The sequence below is a fragment of the Halichoeres trimaculatus genome, unplaced genomic scaffold, assembly GCF_033239565.1.
Source record: "Halichoeres trimaculatus isolate MK-OKI-2021-1 unplaced genomic scaffold, fHalTri1.1 fHalTri1_scaffold_18, whole genome shotgun sequence".
Classification (NCBI taxonomy): domain Eukaryota; kingdom Metazoa; phylum Chordata; class Actinopteri; order Labriformes; family Labridae; genus Halichoeres; species Halichoeres trimaculatus.
Genome location: NW_027437196.1, coordinates 24,658,190 through 24,683,081, shown reverse-complemented (window position 1 = coordinate 24,683,081; position 24,892 = coordinate 24,658,190). Strand labels below are relative to the sequence as shown.

Genomic DNA, 24,892 nt, shown 5'->3' with positions numbered 1-24,892 from the left:
TACATTGGGAAGTTCGTAGTGAAATATGTATACATTCAGCTTTACAAATCAAACAGGAATCATCCCACAGAGTTCCTTAAAATGCACACAATTTACAAGGTATACATGTTTTAACATATTTCTGAACACAAAAAGAGACAGCTATACCAGTTAAATGAGTAAAAGCCTACTTCCTTTTTGTTTTAATGTACCATTAAACTTAAATGGTAAACTTGTTTTGCTATATCTTCTTTTAGCTAAATATAAGTTATTATGTCTATCGTAAAAAGCCGTCAAAGGCTGTTCACTGGACAAACAAACACAAAGATGGCACGCAGAGATTCACATGCAATTAAAAAGAGATAAAAAAAATTCAGTTTGTGACCAGACATGCTCGAACCCATGTCACTTTCACAACATCCCAATTACAAGATCCCACTCTCAGAGCAAGGTTTCCCAGAAGTTTTCAAGAACACACACCAGCATTCAAAGACTACAAACATGGTCAGAGGTCAGGGGTACAGTACATGTAGAGCTGCTTCTTGCATACAAAAACACAGAGATAGGAGTACTGTGAAATCCATTAGCGATGTGGTGCACACAGCGTTTTCTTTGATTTTCCAAACCCAGTGGAAACACCCTCATGACTCACTGCCCCGTCTTATATTGAACACTTTTCCTTTGTCTCTGTCCGGTCAAACGGATGTATATGAAAAACTGTAGCTGTGCTAGTGATATTACTGATATTATCTGTCTGAGTCAGAGAGTGCCAGTAAGTCGCACTCCATTAAAGCAACTCGTTACAACAAAGGCGTGCAATTTTAAGAGGTTCCCTCTTCTCCGGGCACCCAGTGGAAAGCTTGCTGGTGCCAATCTCTTTGATTCATGCACTCTTCAAAACACACCACAGGTTTGAAGTCCAAGTCAATAAAAGCAGTAAAACGTCATTCCAGACACTTGGTAACTCTATTATAATATGAAAAAAAATGAGGCAGTTGTGTGGAAAACAAAAGAAACGCATGATCCAGGCCTTTAGACGGAGAGTGGTGAGATTGAAAAGAAGACAGCCTGGCTTGATAAGCTTCTCAATAAGCAGCGAAATGTTCAGTCTGAGGGGCAGGACCAAGCACAGGACAGAACGGAGGGAAGGCTAACACTGGAGGGGGACGTCGACCCTGCATTGATACAGATGTGCTCGCTAAGGCAAGGTGCTCCGAGGAGGATTAACATGCTGGAGTCAAAAAGAAACCCTGGTTAAAATCGTCCCCATTCTCATCATTTTCAAAAAATTTAACCAAATATCTACCACACTTTGGCTCAAACATTAAGACTCCTGTTTGTCTTTCACATTTTAATCATGAAAAGAGAATGGTTCATATTTTGACCAAGGTCCCAAAGCTGCACAAAACTGTAATTCAAAACAAAAAGAGGAGAGAAAGAATTTCACTCAAACTCCATGAAGAAGAAGGCTGAGCTGCAGTTGCCTCAAAGCGCAGCGTTATTATTAGAAAGTGTGCAAAAAGTCTGTGTGAACACAGGTAGAGTGTGTGGACGGTCCACCTCAGGCCTCCACCGCCTTCATGTCTGAGGAAGGAGCTCAGCTCAGGACAACACAGCAGGAGGGGTGTGTGTTTGTCTGTGTTTATATTAGAGTGTGTGGTATTCACATGTGTGTCTGAAGTTGAGAGTGTGTCTGTGTGTTTCTGTGTGTGTTTATGTGAAGGAGAATGTGTTTGTTGTCTAGACCAGGGAGCAGTAGCCACCGCAGGTTCCACCGCCTGCGTCCTCATCAGTGAGCTGGACTCCTCGGCCGTGGGTCTCGCTCTGCCATAAACCGGGGGTCTGGATAATCTTCTCCACCAGCTCCTCAAACGCACACTGAACACCGTCCCTGGTTTTGGCACTGGCCTCTGGAGGAAGAGAGCAGAGAGGAGGAAAGAAACGGGAAGACGAGGAGGGGAGAAACAAGGATTTATGAGGGGTGAAAGAGGCAGAACGAATAAAAACGGATTAGGATCTAAAAGTGAGATAAGGACTTACAGATTCAGTTTTTTAAATGTGTTTTTTGATAAGAGCAAGCTGATACGTCTGACAGATAAAGAACTATGATAGATATATGAAAACCTTTTAACATGGATAATGTAGATCATAGTTTATCAAGCGCCTGATCTCCATTCAGCTGCAGCACATGTAGCAGAGCATCACGTTCACATCAATCTATGAGTAAACGCTAAAAGCACAGCCCTTAAATCCAAACAAACAAACCAACAAAAAAAGACAAGCTCGGACTAAAATGTATGAAATGTGAAGGAATAAAACAATTCTCAAATAAATATAAAAGATAATATATTAAAATGGCAATACTGAAAAGCAAATTAACATGGAAAATATAAAGTTTATGATAAGAAAATATTTTTTAAAAACCCTGGACACTAATGTGAGTTTGAAGTTTTTCAAAAGATAAACCAAAGGCTGCCTTCTGAGTGTTTTTGAAAGGTCATTTTTTTTACAAATATCATCCAAAAAACACTGGGACTCTTGTGTATAATGTTAATAAAACAGACGGTTTGCAAAACATTTCAATACAAAGCTTTATCAAAAAAAGTGCAGAGGAAAGTTTTAAAACTGCAACTTTAACATCCAAGCATGTTCCTGACCTGTTTCAAATTGACCAATCTACGGTTAAAAGACATGTAACTAATAAATATCAATGAGTGAAACCAAAAAGTCTGATATTGCATAAAAAGTTATGAATCTGATTTTATCAGTCAACTACACTGTAAGACTGAGAGTTACACTTATTTGAAACCAACTGACCCAAAAATGGAGAGAAAACATCAATATCTACAGCAAACTGACTCGCTTAGTACAACAAAACCCAGATTATTAAGTTAAGAAATAAAATATTTTACGCATACCTTGACAAACTATTTCATAACAAATAATTTGTTCCACCAGTTCACTTGTATAACTTCTATGAAGGTGAATTTTTTTATACTTGTCATGCTTCTGTGGTTACACAATTTAGTAATTTAATGGGACTGATCCTGTAATTGGTTAAAAATGGAAGAAATGGAACATAAAATATTATGACACCAACAGCAATCCAAACCACACATTGTATCAAACATCTAACATTTTTTCTTTAACAAGTTTAAAGCAGATTTTTGATACTGACCCTTATATGTCCCATACTCAGAAGATTATTCTCCAGGCTTGTTTTTTTCCCAAGTCTTCTGTAATTTTTGATCCCTGTCCTAATGTTTTTAAAAACATTTTAGCTGGAATCACATGTTAAATAGGCACTTGTGTTTTCTATAAAATATATGACAAACAATGCTGCATCTGCACCATCATTATTATCAATGTTTTTTTCATTTAATACAGGGTTTCAATGATTTAACTAATCAAAGCTAATCTATAAAAATGTTTTTAAAAAATTCACACAGCATCCCAACTTTAAAGTAAAACTTTTTTTGCACAGTCCTCTTTAAAAAAAGAAGAAGTATTTTTTCCTTTTACTGGTTGTTCCTTTAAGTGTTGGCAGCCTGAAAAATCATGTATCAGTTGCACTCTTATCTTGATTTTATAATCTACTGAGTTTCCAGGCTGGATGAGGGAGGGGTGGAAAATACTTCGACCCCAAACATTAACACAGAACCACAGGAGGCACAGAGTCAACACCTCCTCAAAAACAAGGCACAGCTACGAGAGTTTTAAGTTTTAATTTTATCTCAAGAGCCACAGGGGGGATAACATTGTAAGACTTTTCTTGTAAACCCACAAAGATAAGAACATTAGTTTCTTTCATAAAAGGAGCTTTTTATTAACTTGTGAAGATGAGGTGTTTGTCATGTGAAGTTTTTTTTTCACTGAAGATCTTGAAAATCAAAGCACATGTGAGCCGATGTGTGGAACAGTTTTATAAATAGATGTATGAGAGCATTCCTCAGAAAGTATGACAGTTATTTCTGAAGCTGTTTCCCCGTGTGTAGCAGGCTGCTGTAGCTCGTGCCCAGCAGGTCTGCGTGGAGCAGGGAATCCTCCTGACTTACCTATAAAAAGCATGGAATGTTTTCTCGCAAACTTCAGCCCCTCAGCTCTGTCTAGCTCGTGGTTTTCCTAAAACAAAAGAGAGGTAATGGCTTATTTGAGGTCTGCCGGGCGGAGCTGTCAGCCACTGTGGTCGACACAGGGTGGAGAGAGAAAGTGATTTTCACAGACAAAGAACAGGACACAATAAATTCATAATGCTCTACTTAGTGGGCATTTTTATCCTGGTAAAACACCAGCTGCCAGAAATATGAGCGTGGCTCTGCCAGCGCCGGTTACTTCTGTAATTCATCAAAAGCTGACTTTCTTTTTTAAGATCATTGTTTTTACCAATTTAATTTCCTGTCCAGTGAAATGTGTATGTGTAAAACAAACCTTCACTCTTCTTTTTTTGCACATGTGAGCTGGAAAACCCATTTTAAGTTTGTACAAACACAGAAATGCATTCACTCTGAGTGTTTTCAATCATCACAGCTCAAACTGAAGTTTGAAGTACAGCCTGTGAGGAGCTTACATGGAAACACTTGTGTTTTAAAAACACACTCACCCGATCGATTTTGTTCCCCACGAGCATTTTCACCAGGTCGTTTCTCGTGCAGTACGTCTCTAACTCGTTGAGCCAGTTGTCGAGCTTGGTGAAGGTTTCTCGTCGTGTCACGTCATACACTGTGAGTGAAACAAACCAAAGACACAGTTAAGAAAAAGAAATTTTGAAAGCACAACTATATCAGCCCCATCGTCATTATGATTCATATTTTTTTTTAGATATTTGGGTTGTTGTGACCATAGACTGTATATAGAGTGGACAGCGTGGCTACGCCATTTATCATTGTACGGTTTTGAAGCCAGAGTCTGCACAGTAGAGACTGTGAGGGATTCTGGGAGAATCTGAGTGGAGCTGGGTGACAAAAATAATATATATATGTTTTTTTCTTTTGAGAGTCTAATCACTTCCTGACTCTACCTCCCGACATATTTTACAATCCTCAAAAAAAATACACGAGAACGTCAGCTGTCAATCATCGTTAAACGTTACATAAAGCCTCGTTTTTAACCTCGCATAACTAATGAAAACGAAACTTTTCAGAAAAAAGAGGACTTGAATACAAGACAGCCAAATAATATCTTCAAATCACCACAACAATCGGACGTGAGAAACATTTCTACGAGGAGTATTAATTTTTTAAAGTTTGACCACAGCCCATCTGGACTGACTGGGGAGATGGATTTTTTCAACCTATACTGCAGCCAGCCACCAGGGGGAGCAATTTTTGTGGAGACCTCACTTTAAACCGAGCGAGCGGACGTCCATTTATTTTACAGTCTATGGTTGTGACACATCACCCACTAGATCAATGTAGCTTTAACTTTAGGTTTAAAGCTCAAGATTTTTGAAAAATTTAAAATTATTTCAGCACTAACAGATGACTCAACGTATATGTGTGCAATCATTAACATTCTATAAATAAATAACAATGATGCAAATTTGTTGCAGGTCATAGAAGGCCGAAAATTTTCATGTTTAATTTAATCCACATGAGATATGCCTATGTAATTCATAACTCAGCAGTAGTATTTGGACATGAATGCTGTTTGCTAAGAATATCAGTCACATGTGGCTTCTGTCTGCCTTGTGTTAACTTATGTTCAGTGCACAAATCTGTAGTGAGGTGCAGTTTGTCTGACTGCATGTATGTAAATAGAAACATCAGAACTATTCAGAATAATGTTTTGGATGTTTGCATGGGGTTATTGTACAAAAACATCAAGACACCGAGTCTCACATGAAAGGAAAATGTTGCTGCATCAGTAAATTCAGGGAATAAGATTTTTTTTTCCAGCTCTGTAGCTCTGTTACTGTTATTTTTTTATGATCTCCAGCTGTGGCAGTGGCCAGGTTTTGCCAAAAAAGCAGCAAGAGGCCGGAGTACACCATGTTGCTCTGTCTTTTTAAAGGCACATTTATCAATTTTCTCTGTGCTTTTGCAGAAAGATTTTGATCTTGGTGACACACCTAGAGCTCAGGTGATCACTATAAACAAAGTACAAAGACTGTGAAACTCTCATTACTTATATTCAGATTAGTTAATTCTCACTCCCTTTGAATTTTTTCTCTAAAGTTTAAGGAAAAGAGCTCAGATTGAAACATCAAATTAAATTCATATTTGCAACAACACGGTTGTTTTTTTCATCAGGAAGCTCTCACAGCTCTAACAAAGCATCTTGTATTTCTATTCATCATTAGAGCGGTCAAAAACCTAACGCTGCTCAGGAAGTCTGTTTAAGAGGTTTCACTCAGTTCCTGTGTGTGTGTTCATATACATAATGTACATGCACGTCCATATGAGGACTCTGGCTTTGGGCTATAAACTAACTTCCACAGAGTGAAGCAGGAGAGCGTGTGTGTGTGTGTGTGTGTGTGTGTGTGTGTGTGTGTGTGTGAGAGTGTGTGTGTGTGGGTCACAGGATGAAAAGCCATCACATTTTTTTTAACAACCAGGGGCCTGAACCTTGGATGCAGAGCGCACACATACACACAGTCACACACACAAGTATTTCAGCAATCATGGCACTAACTTACCCAGGATGACTCCCTGAGCACCTCGGTAGTAGCTCGGCGTCAGAGTTCGGAAGCGCTCCTGTCCTGCGGTGTCCTGCAAAACAAAACCAGTTCAGCACACTGGGCTCACTGGGAGGAACAAACAGAAGGAAAACTGGCACAGACTGACAGAGAGAAACGCAGAGGTTGATCACTGAGTGCTTCAAAGAGCAGGGAGTCAGGACGATGTTACTTGGGCGCCATCTTCTGGCCAATCGACAGTACATGCAGCTCTGTCACCCAGAGGAGGTTGTGGATGTGTTTTTTCTTACATTGCTCAATTCTCAAATACATAAAAAGAAGTCAGAGTACTTCTTAATTCTTCACAAGTTTATGTAACTGAGACACAACAGTTACCATTTACATGCTATTTAGGTAACAGCAAGACGGTCCACAGTCTGAGCAAAAATGATCTTTCCAGTCTTTAAGTTAAAATCTTAACACAAAAATATTTCAGAGGATTTACATTTAGCATTATTCAGTAGCAGATAACCAGAGCTATAACTTTGCGTGGTTGCTGTGTTTAAGTGTAGCTCATGTAGCGTAGGATGTACCTTAAGCATTGCAGACAAAACATGAATTAATAAAGACCTCTGAAATCAGCTTCGGAAGTTTATTCATTGTGTTTCACCAAAGTATTAACTGATCTGCAGACAAACACCGTCTGGTTCGTAAGAGGTGAAAGCATCAACAGGACCTGTTGAAACTTGAAAATGAAGAACTTGTTTTCGGAGTCGTTCTTACATCAAAACATGTTGACCACACAGTCAGAGAAACCTGTCATTTTGTATACAAGGTGCTATAATCCAACACAATACCTCTGTGTTGACACATGAATTGAAGGTGTTGGGTGAGCTGCAGACTTCTACAGCTTAACTATTGCGGTCTGTGGGAAGTATGAGCTTATTTTTGGAGAGCATCTTACTGCTGACAAGTTTAAAATGTTTCTTGACACGTGCCAAAACATTTGAGAAAAACTGTAATCTGACACAAAAGAGACACGTTTTTGTTTCATGAGTGTTTTCTAAAGAATACAAACAGTTTTTCACTCACCCATATCGCCAGCTTTGCCTTGTTTCCATCCACAGAAATGGTCTTCACTTTGAAGTCGACCCCTTGACAGAGAAATGTCAATCAGTCAGTCATGAAAGTAGAAATAAATATGAAAATAGAATTCAGTCAACATTAGAAAGAGAAGTGGGAAAAAAAAGGGAAGGTTGGTCAAAGTCATATAAATGGTTTTCTGCAGACCTGCCAAAAACATCCTTGGCATCAGCTGTGATTGTAACTGGGTTCACACTACTTTTAGTTAATAGTTCAACTTTTGTAACCCTGGCGTGCTCATCATTGCTACATCAGCTAAGGTCTGACTTTGCGTAGCCTTTGGATTGGTCAGATTCTACATCCCTCACCACGTCGATCTATCTTTTAGAGCATCTCACTGATAGACTGCAAGCCTGTAAAAACTGTCATTGCCTTCAATGTGCAGATTTATTTTTCAACTCTGACTAGAGCTGTGTATTGACATGAAAACAGCTGCCTATCACTCTTTTATGTAGTTTATGTTTTATTTATCAATTGTTTTAATTAGGGACTGCTGACACTGAAGCCTCGGAGTTGTTAGTGCTAAGCTAACGGACTTCACCGTGTTTGTTTGTTTTTGCTCTTTGAGCCATTTGTCCCTGTAGAGTTACCGTAGACTGCCGTAATGCAGATGTTATTGCTGTAACTTATCTGGTAGTGGACATTATGTTATCATTCTCTCATCAACTTTATGAGGTTGGGCGCACCTACAGCGCTTGTTTTTACTGATGCGTTGGCTTTCGGCACCAATTTTGGCTTTGTGCAAGCTAACGTGAATGATCGAATGATTAAGAGGATTGGCTAGAATTCCTGATCACTGGTACTAAAAAAAAAATGCAAAAATTGGTCAGATCCTATACTTGGGAACGGGACATCCCCAGTTTTAACATTTTCCTTTGTTTAACACAGACTAAAAGGAATATAAAGCACAAAGAGCACTTCACAAAAGGCGAAAGGGTCTTAATAGGAGAAACAGAGGTGTATTAGAAGAACTTTCAAGACCAAGTTGGAGCTTTTGGAGCTTCTTTATTAGTAAAAAGAGATGCTCAATTTTAGGGGGAACTTATGGCTGAAATACATCTGATACATCTGTAGTGTGTCTCCGTTTTGTCACGGCAAACAGATCAAATAGATTTCATTCAAGTCAATGTGTCGACTTACACAGGATCTGTTCTGTTGCAGTATGTCTGCGTGGCTGGTTCGCCATGTTGCAGGTAATACACATCCACCGTATTTTTGGCGGATGCCAGCTGTGACGCATAAATTCAGCAAAGACAGGAAGGGACGGAAAGTTGTGACTGGAAACTACCTCAAAACACCCAGTGACTTTCAAAATAAAATCGTATTTAGCTTGACTACGATGACAAAAGGACATGATGAGCGAAGCCAGACCAGGAGTCAACAGGTTTGAGGCTTTACAGCCCAACAATAATAAAGAGAGACTTATCAATGGAGTGGGAAGCGCAGGAACTCCTCAGTCTTTGACTCCAGCTGTCTGTCAGTCATACAGCTTGTCAGACTGAACACACAGCCGGTGTGAGTTGACTAATGCAGTCAAGACGCAGCGCAACAGAGTCGCACTGCAGACGTATCTGGTGTATTTCAGGCACCAGCCTAAACTCATTGATTATTTTTATACAAAAAAAAGATGGTAGTCCAGTCTGCTGAAAATAAACTCTACTGCAGGTTTTCAGCCTCTCTCGTGGCAGAAATCATTTCACTCTTTACATTTTTAGACAACATAAGAAGTGTTAGGCCCATTATAACACCACTTCTTATTGAGGACTAAATAAACTATATGAGTTTTTGTCTTCTGTCCCGACAGCCGATTACAATCAGTGATGTATCGAAAAAACATATACACCACAGAACGTCTCTGAACTTCTCCTAACCCCTGATCTCCAGACTGGCACTGTGCCCGTCTCATGTCCTGAGTCTAAATTATGGAGTGACTGTATTCACGTCTTCCACAAAGGGACAGTGTGGTTTAATGTCCCAGACAGAGACCGATGCAGATTTTATCCAAAAAAATGAAAAAGCACCACCTGTGTTATGGCTCAGAGAGCAATGATTCACTCCTGTAAACCCCCCAGAGTCCCACAGGAACAGACATTTACATGAAAATAACCATGTTGTCCCTCCTAACAAATAAATCTACTGTATTGCCTTTGTGCAGAGTTTGAGCGTGCTCTGTCTGGGTGACATGTCAGACACAGTTTTAGCACCCACTGACAGATTTAGCAGGGAGATGTATGCTCAGGATGGGCTTGTTTTTACATCTGGGAGAGGGGAGACGAGTTCAAGTTTGGAGTCAAAACAGGAGAGGAGAAAAGGAGGCCGAGGATATACGAGGTACAGTACCAGATACAACACACTGTCTGTTCACACAGTCAATCACAATAAGTAGCTCTTCCTCCAGAGCAGCAGGGTTGCTCAGATACTGTTAACAGATGCATGAGGAGGGACGTTTACACTAAACACTTCCCGGATCTAGGACCAGTCTGTCTGGATTTAATTCAGTGCAAACTCAGACAGACCTTTGAAAAGAGGACATTTGCTTGTGACCAAGGATGGGCGAATATTGGTATTAGTATCTGGTCAATTCCAGCCTTATTTCATGTTATCAGTACACGCCAAGGCTGCCGATACCAGCAGCCAATACTTGAGGCAAAACAATCTTATGTTGAGTAGTCCTCCTCGCCAACTTTGCTTCAGTTTAACACCATGGCAAATGTGTTCAGACAACATGAATGAATTAGGGAGGGTTAACAGTTGTGCTGTTTTATTTTGCGCTTCAGTTTGCTTTAAAAAATGACTAAAATTCTGACAGCTTTATTTCCTACTTTTTTTAATTTAGTTAAAACAAATAAAAAATGTAAACTCAGAGAGCTGTTTGTGTTTTATTTTGGACATAATGCAGGAATGGCTGTCTTTGATCAAAATGATCTGTCACCTTTTATTGAAATGTTATGTATCAAAAGTACCAGTTGCATCAGTACTTGATATTGGTGAGTACTCAAGAGGGAGTACTTGTTCTTGTATCAGTCTGAATAAAAGTGGTATCGATCATCTCTACTTGTGAAATGACAACATGACAAGACTTGATGACCTTATCCGTTTGTTTCAGAGGACGTCAAAAAAGCTCTTATCTCTGCACTGAGTTTCCCCACACAGTTTTTTTTTCATAGAACACAGTTTTTTTGGTTTAATGAGGAGCTTTAACCTTTTTTTTCTTTGATTAGCAAGACACCAGACCCCCTTTCCAACCAATTAGTACCACAGTTACCTATCAGATAAAAAAAAATCACAATTGCTAGCTGTCGGTAAGTCTACAATTCTAACTTACCAGGCTAACTTGAGTGTCTCTGGTCTGTTTGGGGTAGTTTTACCAAAAGTTAAAGGCACTGTGAGGAGTATTTGATTGAAGTTACCAGAAGTCACACCATCAAAGTTTTCCCAACATGAAGACACCATTTCCCATGAGCACCTTCACCCACTATCTACGGACTGACTCTTGTTATGGCATGTGCTTTGTGAGCAACCAAAGGAGAGCAGATCTTCTTTGTAACACTACTTTACTTCGTTCAGGTCAACTTTAAATGGGATGCAAAGTGACAAGGTAATGCATTTGTTTGTAGTTACATAGTACTGTTGTTTGAAACATCCTCTCGATGAGGATAGCATGTAACAGGTGGGTGAAGCAGTAAGTTGGTAACAGCAGGTGAAATTTTACGTCAGTGTCATGGCATGCTGCTCCTCATTTACCTCTGGTTGTAGAGGTCATAAAGCAGATGAGCTTTGCTCATTTGATGCTTCAGACAGATACACTTTGTGCAACAATAACACTTCAGTGAAAGAGCTACTGCTCCGAGACTGGAAGACAACCTTCAGCTGTGACAGAGGACTGCACATGAACTGAGATCTAGTGGTACGTTGAAAGTGATATAAGTGTGCTGGATGTGGAGGCAGTGGGACTGGGACAGAATATTTCTAATAAAGACATCTGTTGAGCAAGAAGTTCATGGCTGAGTTACAGCGTGGTTTTCCAAACTCTGACCTTTAGAAAAAAAAACTGTTTTAACCCTTCTTGAAATGGTGCTTGGGGTTGAACAAAGACAGCATTATGAACTACAAACCCTCCTGAAATCAAGCTGGTTAAAGCAGAAAGAACTCCTTTAAGCTAATAAATTAAGGGTAGCCAAGTGTAACTATGAACAAAAAGACGTTAAGGAAAGAAGTGACAGCCTTTTTGCCCCATGGCCTCGGTGAATCTCATGATTTGGTTCTAATAATAGAAGCTGACATCTGTTGCAGCTCCTCTAGTATAAGGAGGAAGACCTTCACTCCTGATGTACCAAAAGGTTTTGGCCCAAGAGCACAAGAATTCACACGATCCGTTTTCAAACCTGCCAAGATTCCTGAGAGCTGACCTTGTTTTCCTTTAAGCATCACATTTTTTTAATGTTTGAGAGTATTGGCATTTCATTAAAAAACTGTGCAACTGACAAAAGAAGAGAACGAGATGATGGATCCAGTTCTGGTCCTTGAGCAGATTACAGGGGTCTATTGTTTCGTGGATAGATGTTTAATGCAATTTACAGTTCCTGCCAGTTTTGGCCTCATGACAGTCCAAAAACCAGGACGCAGAATAAATAACAGTGTGTTTCCATTTTACTGAGAGTAGCAGCCATTGTTTCTTCAGTCGGTGTTTAAAGTGTTTATAATCTATCCAGAGTCCAGACGATGTACCAGACCAATTTTCTGACAGCAGACATGAGCTTTCTGTGCCAATACATTGCACCGATGCTTGGCTTCCAGTCTGACACGCTTTTTTTTTCAATAGGGTGTTCAAAGTGACTGATGAAAATTTGAATTACAACGAGCTGACTTGTCCAGAGGGGGAAAAAAATGTGAAGAAACACTCAATTTAAAGGAACTGTGGGAATGCAGATGGCCTAGAAGTCTAGGTCGTGCTTCATGAGGTTCGTCCTTGTGCGGCAGTCCGGATTCGTATCCAGCCTGTGGCCTCTTTCCCCTATGTCACTCCTCACTCTTGCCCTGTTTCCCACTCTATTCACTGTCCTCTTCTCTCTAAAAACAGGCATTAAAGCCCCAAAAATAACTTAAAAACAAAAAACGTTAAAGGGACTATGGGGACTTTTGACGTGATCTTGGAAAAGTCTTCCTTCTAGATATATTCCTGATCATAATCCATACTGTAAAATGAGATTATCAGCACCAGCATAGGTTATTCCTAAATGATTCTTCTTAGCTTCCTGTTCGGTTCAAGCAGGACCAGATTAATTTACGGCACGTCTAAGTTTCTATGACAACACCACGCTGGCTAATGAGATTTAGTAAGAAGAGAGATCTGCGTTTTTCTCTGCTGAAAAAATAATTTCTGTGATTAATTTTGTAGTGATGGTGGAAATAAGCGTAAGAAATAATGAGCCTAACTGTCAGACAGAAAACTTGCGAGTCTATCAATAAAATTAAGAGTGAGGTCACGTTACCTCTGCTTGGCAGATGACTGGCAGGACAAAACCAGGATTCACCAACGTTACACATTACAGACATGCCTCACCGCACTGTGTTGCCAGTAGCGCTACATATAGCCGGCTACTAAACTACGGTACAAACTGATAACTTTTCCTTGTTGTCACGTCTCAAACAACAGAGAAACGCAACCTTACCTCCTTGCGCTGTATCTGGTAAAAAAAAAAAAAGTTGTCTTGAACAAAGAAAAGTAAGACTTGAAAAGAAGATCCGATCTCCATTTATTCATTCATTTTCCAAAACAAACACATGCCTTATTAAGAGTCACATAATCTAATTTAAACAGATCCTCCTCACAGTCTCTTTAAGCACAATTCATACTTATTCTGTTTTTACTATCTTCACTTTCTAGAATAAATGACTGACAAACCGGGCCATGCAATAGGATAAAGTCTGTATTCTGTGATTGTTTTCATCCAGGTAGTAGAGCACTATAACATTATGGCAGTAGCCGTTACCTAAAGCTATAGCTATGGCTAGTCTGGGGTGACGGTCTACAGTTTAACCAGCATTTAATCTGAATTTCAGGCCTACAACAAAACTGATAGTTTGTTCAACAGCCTACTTATTCTTGTGCCTACTAGCAAAGATGACAATGTGTGATTTCTTTAAGTCAACTTAAAATGCACAACCCCAGTCATGAAAATCCATTACAGTGACTATTCTGAAAGATCTTTCCCACAATACGACTTTTTTTTTTTTGTATGTGTGTATGTGTGTGTGTGTGTGTGTGTGTGTGTGCCATTCATGAACAACTATAAAGTATTTTTCAAACTCTTTCAGTACAATAATAATCCTGCTTAACTGACTTGGGTAACCTGGAGCATGCTTACCTCTGTGGTTTCTGACTCATTCTCACTTTGCTCATTTCAGTAATCATACACTTATCACCATGTTTCATCAGATGTGTTACTCACCTATTGTCGCTGATTGTTCCGGGTCAAACGTGTCATCTGTGAATCTCAAGAGGAGGCTGCGAACAGGAAGAAGAAGAAAAACTGATGAAAACTCCTCATTAAACTCTCACAAACACAGACAAACTGCTGTGCAGCTCCCCCATGTTTACCAGCTGTTTGTCTCCTCAGATCAGATTTCTAACTTCTCCGGTGGCACCAGTCTAATCAGATTTTGTATCTCTGTCTCTTTGTATTGATCACTTTGTCCTTCACTTGCATTATGTGTTGCAGCTTTAGATGATATCACTGCTGGGTTGCAGTCATGAGGTCAGGGTTCATTTCTTAACTATGACTCATGGAGTGCTCAGACTTTAATCACAGCGCTGATGATTGGGATAAGCTGACTCCTCTCCTCTGACCTGAGCATGAGTCTCATTTCTCTCATTTTTCTCATGGCCCATCATAAGCTGGAGCAATGGGTGTTTATTGTTTGGGGTCCATGCAGCAAATAAACAGCACCTGGAGACAGTCAAGTTAAGAATTGCGTTCTGTGAGGGTCACTTGTTCGGGTGAAATGAAAATCAAGCTTTCTTTGCCGGGCAGACTTCTCCCTGACTATTTAAGGCTTCTATAAATGCAGTGAAGCAAATTAAAGATGTTTACCACTTAAAAATGAGTCCACTCAGTAAAACTATTCAACAATGGCACTACTGACACAGAGAAACTCAAAAACTGACATTTAATACTAATACTGGTTTAAACTGGTTTATTGTATTAAGCTGGGACCTGTGTAAAAATATAATGACACTGATTTCTGGAACTGTTCCCACGACCTCTGGACACTACTGTACTGTTTAGTAGAAATATAAACCGCTGTTTATGTTGTGGTATGAACAAACTCAGTCTCTTTGTGCGTAGTTGAAACAAAGGATGCATTCATAATAAGAAAATTACCTCCACTTCTGGACAAAATTAAGAAAATAAAAGACATCTTCTCAGCAATACCAAAACAGGAAAAGAGCTCAGATTAGAAGTACTGTTGTTTTATTGTCCAAAAAGTAATGTCAGTAGGATAATACCAGAAAGTAAAAAGTACAAAAAGAAGAAGGAGAAAAAAAGAGACCACTGAATAACAGATGTCAGCACCACTGTGGGGACAATCCTGCTTCACTTCTTCTGTTCCTGTGTTGTTACTTGGGTCAAAAAGGCCTGGGATACTAAAGCAGTTCGTGCACAAATCTGAAGCCAACATTTTTTGGTGTTAAAGTAATGCATTGAGATGAATTAAGACATCAATTCAGCAACTACCCAACTTTTTAAGTCCCACTAGCAACACCGATACCGGGGCTTTGGTATCAGCCAATATGAATGATGATATTAATTTAACATTCCTTCCTTAAAACTTTTTTCTCTATTGTGGGTTTTTCATAGGGCTGAACAATTAATCAATTCTAATCCGACATCGCAATGTAATAGAATGCAAAAAAGTCAAAATGCTGTTTTTTTTTCTGGCCAAAAAAAAAAAAACCTGTGGGCTACAAAGATCGATCCAGAAGATCGTAGAGCCATATCCTTTGATCACTTTATTCTGTATGGTTTGTTACTCTTACTGACAACTGGAGGTTAGTAAAATTTCACATTGTTCCTTTTTTCTTTTTCAATTATGAAATGCAAAAAAGACTTTTTTAAATGCTAACAGTATCTTTTGTTGGTTAGTCATACTATAAAATGACTTAAAACTTGTGTTAAGTGAACAATGCAGAAAATACCCCCCCCCCCCCAAAAAAAAAATAAATAAAAAAAATAAAAATAAATAAATAAATAAATAAAAATAAAAAAAATAAACAAAATTAATTAAATAAATAAATAAATAAAAAAACGCTAAACCGCAATCGCAATATTGGTCCAAAAAAAAAAAAACGCAATTAGATTATTTTCCAAAATCGTTCAGCCCTAGTTTTTTATAACTTAAGGCTTTTCTTACTTCGTAACACACACACACACACACACACACACAAAAAAAAACATGTTAAAATGACTGTATTGTTTTTATATGTGATCATAACGTGGTAGGTAACTCTGCAACACCAACAGGAATCACTGTAAACCTCAGAAGTGGATAATTGAGGAGATAAAATTTCACAGAGTCCACTGCAGTTATCTTCCTTCATAGTATTTTAGCTCTGCAGAGCAAAAATGCACAGACCTACTGGCGTTGATGAACATAGAAGATCATAGAACTGAGTTGAATATATCTGTCCAATGGGTCGGTCGGCTCTTTGTCACCAATGTCCAATCTTACTTTTAGAGTCGGCATCGGACTGATACCTGATAACGGGATGAGATCGGTGCTACCCTCCACCAACAACAACGACATCAGAATCACACTATCTGTGCATATCATCGTCTCTGAGTGAAGCTTGCTGATCTACTGTCTTTGTCATCTGGATGTCTGCAACAATTTATGAATGGATAACACACATTTCATAAAGTTTTCACTTGTTTATTTTTTTGGAAGAAAAATGTAAGAGAATGTATTAAATCTAAATATATAGCAGGTTTACGGTGACAACTTTCTTGTTTTTTTTTTACACACTGTTTATTTTCTTTATTCCATTGATATTTTGTGATCCAGTATCCAGAAGTATATTCTCAATTTCCCCTTTATATCGACTCTGTAACATGCTGGAGACACTGGTCTTGTGAGAACTATGCACAAGCCCGCGTCATTTTGGGTTCATACTACGTTTTGTAATTTCAATCCCTGGGGCTCAGTCATCTGTCTGCACTAAAATATGAATTAAGCAAGGCTTTTCGCTTGTCAAAAGACTTGCAACATAACTCTGAGTAGCTTGTTAGCTACTCTTACAATGAAAGGCAGGCAAAACTTAATAATGTAGTTTGCAATGTGATGGTTTCAACTCAGTTTGTCTGTCAACACATTTTTTGAATGCAGCCTGAACCACATTCCTGGAGACATGCTTATGTGGATGATCTCTCAGTTTGCATACCACACACTAGGAGTGAGAAAATAATACCACAACATCAGTGTGTTTTCCCCATATCTCATGCTTTATCCATACTTAACTCACCCAATGAGCACTTTGTGATCCTATGTGGTGGGGCTAATGCCAATAATCATGTACAATACTTTTAGAGGTACCTTTAATAGGATTTGTTTAATCACCTTAAGCACACTGTCTATATGGCAGCTTCTTGTAGGTTCAACCTGTGATTCTATGACTTGTGACTATGACACACATCATAAAAATCCTAGAGGAATGCTAGTAAAACAAACCAAAACAGAGGCAGTCTATCTGAATATTGCCAGTAGGCTGTACGTGGATCCCACACAACAGAAGAATATGCAGTGTAGTAAAGGCTTTACTGCCTCATTTTGATGATCCCAAGCTTACACAAGCATAACCTATTAGATAAAGAAATTCCATGTGTCTGTTACAAACACAACAAATTAGATCACAAAGAGTGATGGCTCCCTGGATAACCAGCTCAGTTACCTTCAGTAAAAATATGGCTGTAACTGAAAAGTGAAGCCCTTAATTTGTCTGCTTTTAGACTGGTACAGACTGGGAAACTGTGCATGAGGCGAAGACATGGCAGAAAAGTGGTCCCGATTGCAACATCTTCAAACAGCTGAGTGAGACGTGAACAAAGATGATGTCACAAACAGCTAGCTCAGGCTAGCCAGGAAGAAACCACTCTAAAGGCATTATATCAGCTTTAAATACCCCAACACTGTGAGCCGTTTTAATATGAATATCAGGATAACCCACTGGGCCATTTCGCAATACTCTGTCTCACAACTTCACATCTTTTGCTTTAGCTGAGAAGCTAACGCAGGCTAGCTAGCGCTAACAGCCACGACATCATTTCTCAGAGATATTTTTACCCTACCTGGATTTTCCAACTCCGCTCTCTCCAATTATCAATATTTTCAGCGTCGTTAGTACATCGTCTTCCATTTTCTGTTCACAGTGAGTGGTGTTACTTTCAGTAAGTAGCTTTTACTGCTTGTTAAGGAGACGTCTGTAAGCCACTTGCGTTCCTGTTTACAGCATACAACAGAGATTGTTAAACGATGAGATGCCTCACTCTAACCATATCCCGTGTGACATTTTAACTCTTCCGCTTACGTCATGTAGAAAGGAACACCTAACAGAAAAACAAACTTTTCTGATTTTTAAAAAAATTCTTATTAAACTTTATCTTCAAATTTACATAAAAAAGGTACAATGTTATATTTAAATAACTGATTCCAATATTAAAAGAAAAAATACATTGTGCCAATTTTATGGTGCAACACATGCTGCTGTCCTTTTTTTTGAGTATTACAACATTATCTCACACTGTATATATATATATATATATATATATATATATATATATATATATATATATATATATATATATATATATATATATATATATATATATATATATATACGGAGAGAGAGAGAGAGAAAGACATTTAATGATTTAATTGATTATTGATTTATATATTTTATTTTGGCACTATAAGGTTATGTTACTGCAGTTTACCATATGTCACCATTATTATTAACTTCAGTATTTCAGACTGTGTTGCGTTACATTTGTAACATATGGCCCCATCAGTTTACAAAGAGTGCAGTCTATCTGATGAAAATCTGTATCTTTTGTACAGGATGTTGTTGGGGACATTAAAGGATTACAACTACCCCGAAAAACTCTCTCCTTGGTGCTTCTCTTACAATCTGTGTAACAACTAGAACGAGATCTTCAAAGAATGGGCAGGTCATTTTTAAAGAGAGCTGATTGGTCAGGAGGTGGTGCTGTTATTCTCATTGATCTCTGATCAAGAACTCAACCTGCTCTGGAGCAGATGAGCTGTTTAGCATAAGTTAACATGATGATATGTCTTGGTAAGAAGTGAACCAGCGTTAAAGGACAGAAAATCCAAGGTTAACCCTAAAATTACCTCACAAAGGGAAAATGCAGCTTCATAGAACAGGCCTCTGGTGGAGAGGACTGAGTCTCCAGTCTGCGCTGAACTTTCTGAGACGAGGTAAGAACATTTTTCTGATCTTTACAAACCCTGTGTATAAACTGCCGAGTTTGACAAGCAATTTGTGGCTGTGCTGCTGAGCTCAGTTCTCTCTTACAGTCAGTTGATGCAACAGGGTTTGCTGTGTGTAAATAGGGGGGCTTCAAACTGTGGGTTACAGAGATTCTAATGGATCAACGTTTACACTGCTGTCTCAGAGCAAACGTCTGATTTGTGAACATTATGGAGGAGGTTTGATGGACAAAGTCTGAACAATAAAAAAGGAGCTACAACACAAGGCAAAAGGACCCACCCTATTTGATAACAACCACCATAAACTCATTCACTTTAACTTCCCTCTCTCAGTTGCACTCTTTCTGTGTATACATGTCCCATAAACCTTAAAGACAGTGTCTTCAACCAAACAACACCATCAACAATGCCAACAGAAACAACACCATTACCCTAACACCAACATCAGTAACAACACTGTGAACACTAAGAGCAATAACAACACATTAAACACCAACATAAACAACATCACTTTAAATATGTTTTCCCTCACAGGTCATCCTTAATAAACCTCACTTCTTCTGGAGTCGGCAGGGTCTATCTTCTTAAGACTCACCTCTGAGGACTTTCTATGAACAGCAGGAGCTCCTGCGCCTTTTATCAGGTACTCTATTGCAGTCACCATGGCACCATGACCGAAAATTATAACCCTAAGGCCATCAAGGTCATCTGGAACAAGTCTGCTGTTATTCATAAAAGGAGGGTCAGCATCCAGCTTAAATGCTCCAAATACCTGGAAGAAACTCTGAAAAAAAGGCATGTCTGCTGAAAACCTCAGCTCTTTTAAATAAAAGTTGAAGACTCACCTTTTTACAGCTTTTAATTATAATGTTTGAACTCATTATTTTCATATCTATTTTGGTGCACGACTCTGCATTGTGCCTTTCATTCATACATTTTGAAAGTTGTTTTTAACATATTTCAACCTGTTTACATTTAATTTATTCACTTATTTATTTTTTTTGGCTTGAACCAAAATGTTTTTAAAGATGCTGTGAGGAGTTTCCAAGTGATCTTGCTAAGGTCTCCCTTCTAGATATATGCCTGATCATAATCCACACTTTAAAATGAGATTATCAGCACCAGTATAGGTTATTCCTAATGCTACTTCTCAGCTTCCTGATCAGGTCAAGCAGGACCAGATTGAGTTATGGCACATCAAAGTCTCTATGACAACACCACACCGGCTGATGAAGTTTAAAAGAGAGAAGGGAGATCTGTGTTTTCCTCTGATGAAAACGATTTCCGTGATTAATTTGGGCACTGGAGCCTGACTGTCAGACAGAAAAAGGACAGAGGAGCAGAAGAGAGTTCAATGGAAGCTAAATATAGCTGGCTGCTAAACTACGGTACAAACTGAAAAAGTTTGCCTGTTGTCACCTTTCAAAGTGTAGCTTTACCTAACTGTTGATAAATACCTTACCTTGTGGCGTTGTATCTGTTAAAAAGTTGTCTTGAACAAAGAAAAGTAGAGTTAAAAAAAATGATCTGATCTCTACTCGTTTCTAAAACTAACACAGACCTTGTTAAGAGTCACGACTTCACCACAGTGTGAATGAAACTTTAGGCCAAAAGGGGGCGCTGCAGTCTAAGTTAAACAGATCCTCCACATAGCATGTTTCATTGATTTTTAATTGTTTTTCTTGTTTACCTTTTCACTGGTTATGCCTTGTTGCTGAAATGTGATATTGTGATCTGCCTCCTTATAGTGCTTGCAATACCATACATCTGAACATCAGGGTATAGACTCATGATCAGACCCTGCAGAGGAAAACCTCAGCTCAGACCATGGACCCAATCAACCCAACACAAGGAGGACAAAGAAGAAGAAGGAGAAGAAGAAGAAGGTTGAGCATAGAGCTGCCTCCTAGTCTGTCTGACGTAAAAAACACACTTGTCGTGCATAGTGCTTCATTCATCCAAGAGTTCCATGAACATGAGACCAGCGTGGGGAATATCACACAAGAGTTAAGGAGAGTAGCTGCTAAAGTCAAAGACGAGCAGAGGAAATCAGATATGATCAGAATAGCAGGTGTTGTGGGTGTGATTCTTGTAGCTTTGCTAACTTTGTTGATTGGAAATGAGTGGGCAGCAGGCGCAGCAGCAGGAGTACTTGCAGGAGGTTTAGCAGGAACAGTAGGAGCGGAAGTAGCAGCGACGGGAGCAGGAGTAGTAGGAGCAGCTGTAGGAGCAGTAGCAGGTACAGCGACAGGAGTAGCAGGAGCAGTACTGGGAGTAAGGGCAACAGGAGCAGCAGCATTAGCAGGAGTAGTAGCAGCAGTAGCAGGAACAATAGCAGGAGTAGTGATAAAAGTAGCAGGAGCATCAGCTGCAAGTGCAGGAGCAAAGACAGGAGCAGCAGTGGGAAAAGAAATAGGAGCATTAGCAGGAGCACTAGGAGGAGGACTTGTGGCAATAGCAGCAACAGTAGAAAAAGAACTAGCCGCCGCAGCAGCGACAGGAGTAGCAGGACAAGCAGCAGCAGGAGCAGCAGTAGTAGCGGTAGTAGTAGCATACTTTTTAGGAGCAATAGCAGGAGCACTAGCAGGACAAGCAGCAGGAGCAGCAGCAGGAGCAGTTGCAGGTGCAGTAGGAGTAGCAGGAGGAAGAGGAGTGGCAGCAGGGCCTGCAAGAGCAATGGGAGCAGTAGTTGCATTTGCAGCAGGAGTGGTAGCAGGAGCACTTCAAGCAACAAGAGGAAGAGCTGAATCACAGTTAGCTATAGCAGTGATAGCATTAGCAGGCAGTTTTTTTATTTGTGTAACTACAGCAAAAAGATTCATGGACTACAGAAGAGCAAAAGAAGTCGAGAGCAGAGGAAAAGAGTTTATGAAGATTGGTAAACCGCTGAAGAAGAGTCTGGAAAATATCAAGACATCATGTGAGAAGCTGGAGGAGAGATCGACTAAACTCCAGGCTAAACTCATCCTGAGTGAGGTGGAGGAGTTTCAGAAGATTCTCAGACGAGTGACTAAACTGAAAGAGAAGAGTGAAGAAACTGAGATTGGAGCTGCAGCTCTGATTCAGATGATGAGGAGTCTGTGGATGCTCCTTGTGCCGATCTTTGGAAAAACTCTATCTCCAAAGCAGGATAAAATGTTAACAGACTCCATCATCCAGTCAGCTGATCAGTGTCAGAAAGTCGCAGACAGTTTTCATAGGATGAATCTGAAACTGGAACAGCTGATAAAAAAACATGAGGTGAAGCCCGCTCAGAAACTGAAATGATTCTGATGATCTGCAGATCAAATATCAAAAATATCTTCAGCCAGCTCTCATTTTCAGACCCAGAAACATTTTTTCAGTTTCCACTTTTTCTACTTTCTTTTAGCTCCCTGAGACATTCAAAACTCTGCACATGCGCCTGCCTGCGTCCCTTTGTTCTCTTTGTTCTCGTTGTTTGTCTACTTAACGCAATAATGATACATGATAAAATACTAACACTACGTAGAGGAATCATGGATGAATAAATATTTGATCGTTTTGAAATTATTCCTTTAGTTAAGGCAAAGCAAAACCTAATTTAGTGTTCAAGGATTTCTAAAGATTAAAGGAAATAGCTTCAGTTATTTGTAAGCAAAACACAAGTTTAAGCTATAATTAAACTTAATTTATTTAAATGTATTAGTTTGATAGGAATGATGACTTTTTTTTAATGCTTAAACTTTACCTTTTTTATGGGTTCTTAACATTGTTGTATTTGGTCTGCTTACTTTATTTTATTTTATTTTTATTGTTTTATTTTTTTTCCTTGAAAAAGAATAAAAAATGACAAATCTAAGAAGAATCAATCTTGTCATACTTCAAGAGTAAAATCCAGTCTACTTTAGGGGGTTTACTCTTCCTTTTCAAGTTGGGATCACTGCACAGCTGAAAAGAAACTTGACAATAAAACAGTCCCTCTGAAGGAAAAGGGCTTTGCAGTTACATATCCTGTTTGTTTGTTTTAAAGAAAAGGGCTGTTCCTGAGGAGAACCTGGCAAGAATGGCAGAAGACAGGGTGATGAAGTTACAGTATTCAAAGGCATTACCTGCTCATGCCAGAGTGACAAATGAAAACCTCTTTAGTCCAATTAGGTTGATGTAAGTCTGTAGAATCATAAATATGACACATCTGGACATAGATAATGCTGTAATACCTGTATTTACCTGCACAAGATAGACATAAGACCTCAGTGTATGAAGCACATAATAAGAGCAACAACTAGCTACATAATTTGCGTAAAGATAGTGCTTTGGAAAAAAAAAAAAAACTTCTTTTCTAAATACTCAAAGACACTGTACAGTAGGTCAAGAGTCAGATAAGAAGGGAGACCAAGCTTTTCAAGGACTAGGGCAAGGACATAGGGTCGAAGTTAAAAAAAATAAAAATAATAAAAAAAAAAATTCAGTGTGCCACCCTCCTGTGGCAAGCTGACTTTTACAGCATTGATAAATATATTCAAAGTCTTGCTTGGCTCTGAAAACAAAATTTCTCTATCAGTGCTCACTGTATGGATATGAACTCTTAAAAAAAAAAAGAATAAATAAAAGATGGTTAAGAAGATGTAGAGATCACAAGTTTTCCCATGCAGTGGCACAGCTCATCTGGTTGACAGTAGTTGAGGAGGCTCAAAGCCTCATTGCTATTCTGGCCCTTAGTTGGCTTCAAAGCTAAAGCTGAAAACATAAATGAGTGATATTGTGGAGACTACGTTCACTTATTTTAGATTCTATGACCAAAACATACTCACATGATTTTAAAAATAGAAATACAAATGTTTGGTCAGTGGGCATGTTCCAGCTGCTTAAGAAACTAATATCATGACCAGATGAGCAGTAAGTGAAAATATTTGAATTTTGTGGTAAAACAGGCAAACCGTGACTCATTTCTACAGGTCAAAGGCAGTAATTCAGTGTCCTCTATGGTGAAAACACCTGAGAATGCTTGATGTTGGGGCCTGGGCTCCTCCAGACTCTGGACTTTATGCACAGGTTATAGACAGCTACACATTATGTAAACATCATATGCCCTGATGTGCACAGAATGCAGAGGGTCTTGTGGCTTTAATTATTTCTATTTCAGTACATTTTTGATTTTCTTATTGTCTCTTTCACCCTCATAACAGGGTGTCTTAGACTTTTATCACCCCACTAAAAGAGAAAAGCAAAGACAAAGCAAATATAGATATGGTTTTCAAACTGTTGGTTCATATTGATTAAGTAATTTGTACCATGCTGCCATTGTTCATTTTGAGAAGAAATGTCGTCTTCACTGCAGCTCAAACATCCGACCTCCTCTAACTGAGACTTATCTCAAGTGTTAAAGCATGAAAAAAAAACTTGTGACCATGAGTCAAACTATGGCAGGATGTTTGAAGGATTTCATGCTCCACATATTTAACTTGAACCACGTGGGGAAACAAGAACATAGACTTAGACTGCTGCTTTCTGACCCTGAAGTTTGAAAGCTCTTGTTGTTACTCGAATCTGTCTTAACTGGAGTTTTTGTGTGCCAGTCTTTCTGCTTTTTCACTATTAAAAGCGGCTTTAACAATGAAAATAAACAAACACGATTCCTACTTTGCTTTCTTTTACTTGTAAAGTGATAGCCACAGAAAGGACACAGAC

General features: G+C 39.0%; 1 protein-coding gene across 1 annotated transcript; it reads right to left on the bottom strand.

Moving 5' to 3' along the window:
• On the bottom strand, positions 1-18,288 carry rab18a (RAB18A, member RAS oncogene family). Its single transcript, XM_074694006.1, has 7 exons — positions 18,082-18,288; positions 14,188-14,243; positions 7,685-7,746; positions 6,614-6,686; positions 4,580-4,698; positions 4,035-4,101; positions 1-1,889 (listed from the first exon to the last, which is right to left on the bottom strand). Exons 1-7 carry the CDS (start codon positions 18,147-18,149, stop codon positions 1,720-1,722), a joined length of 615 nt encoding a protein of 204 aa, XP_074550107.1. The 5' UTR covers positions 18,150-18,288; the 3' UTR covers positions 1-1,719.
• Between the last annotated feature and the right edge of the window lie 6,604 nt (positions 18,289-24,892).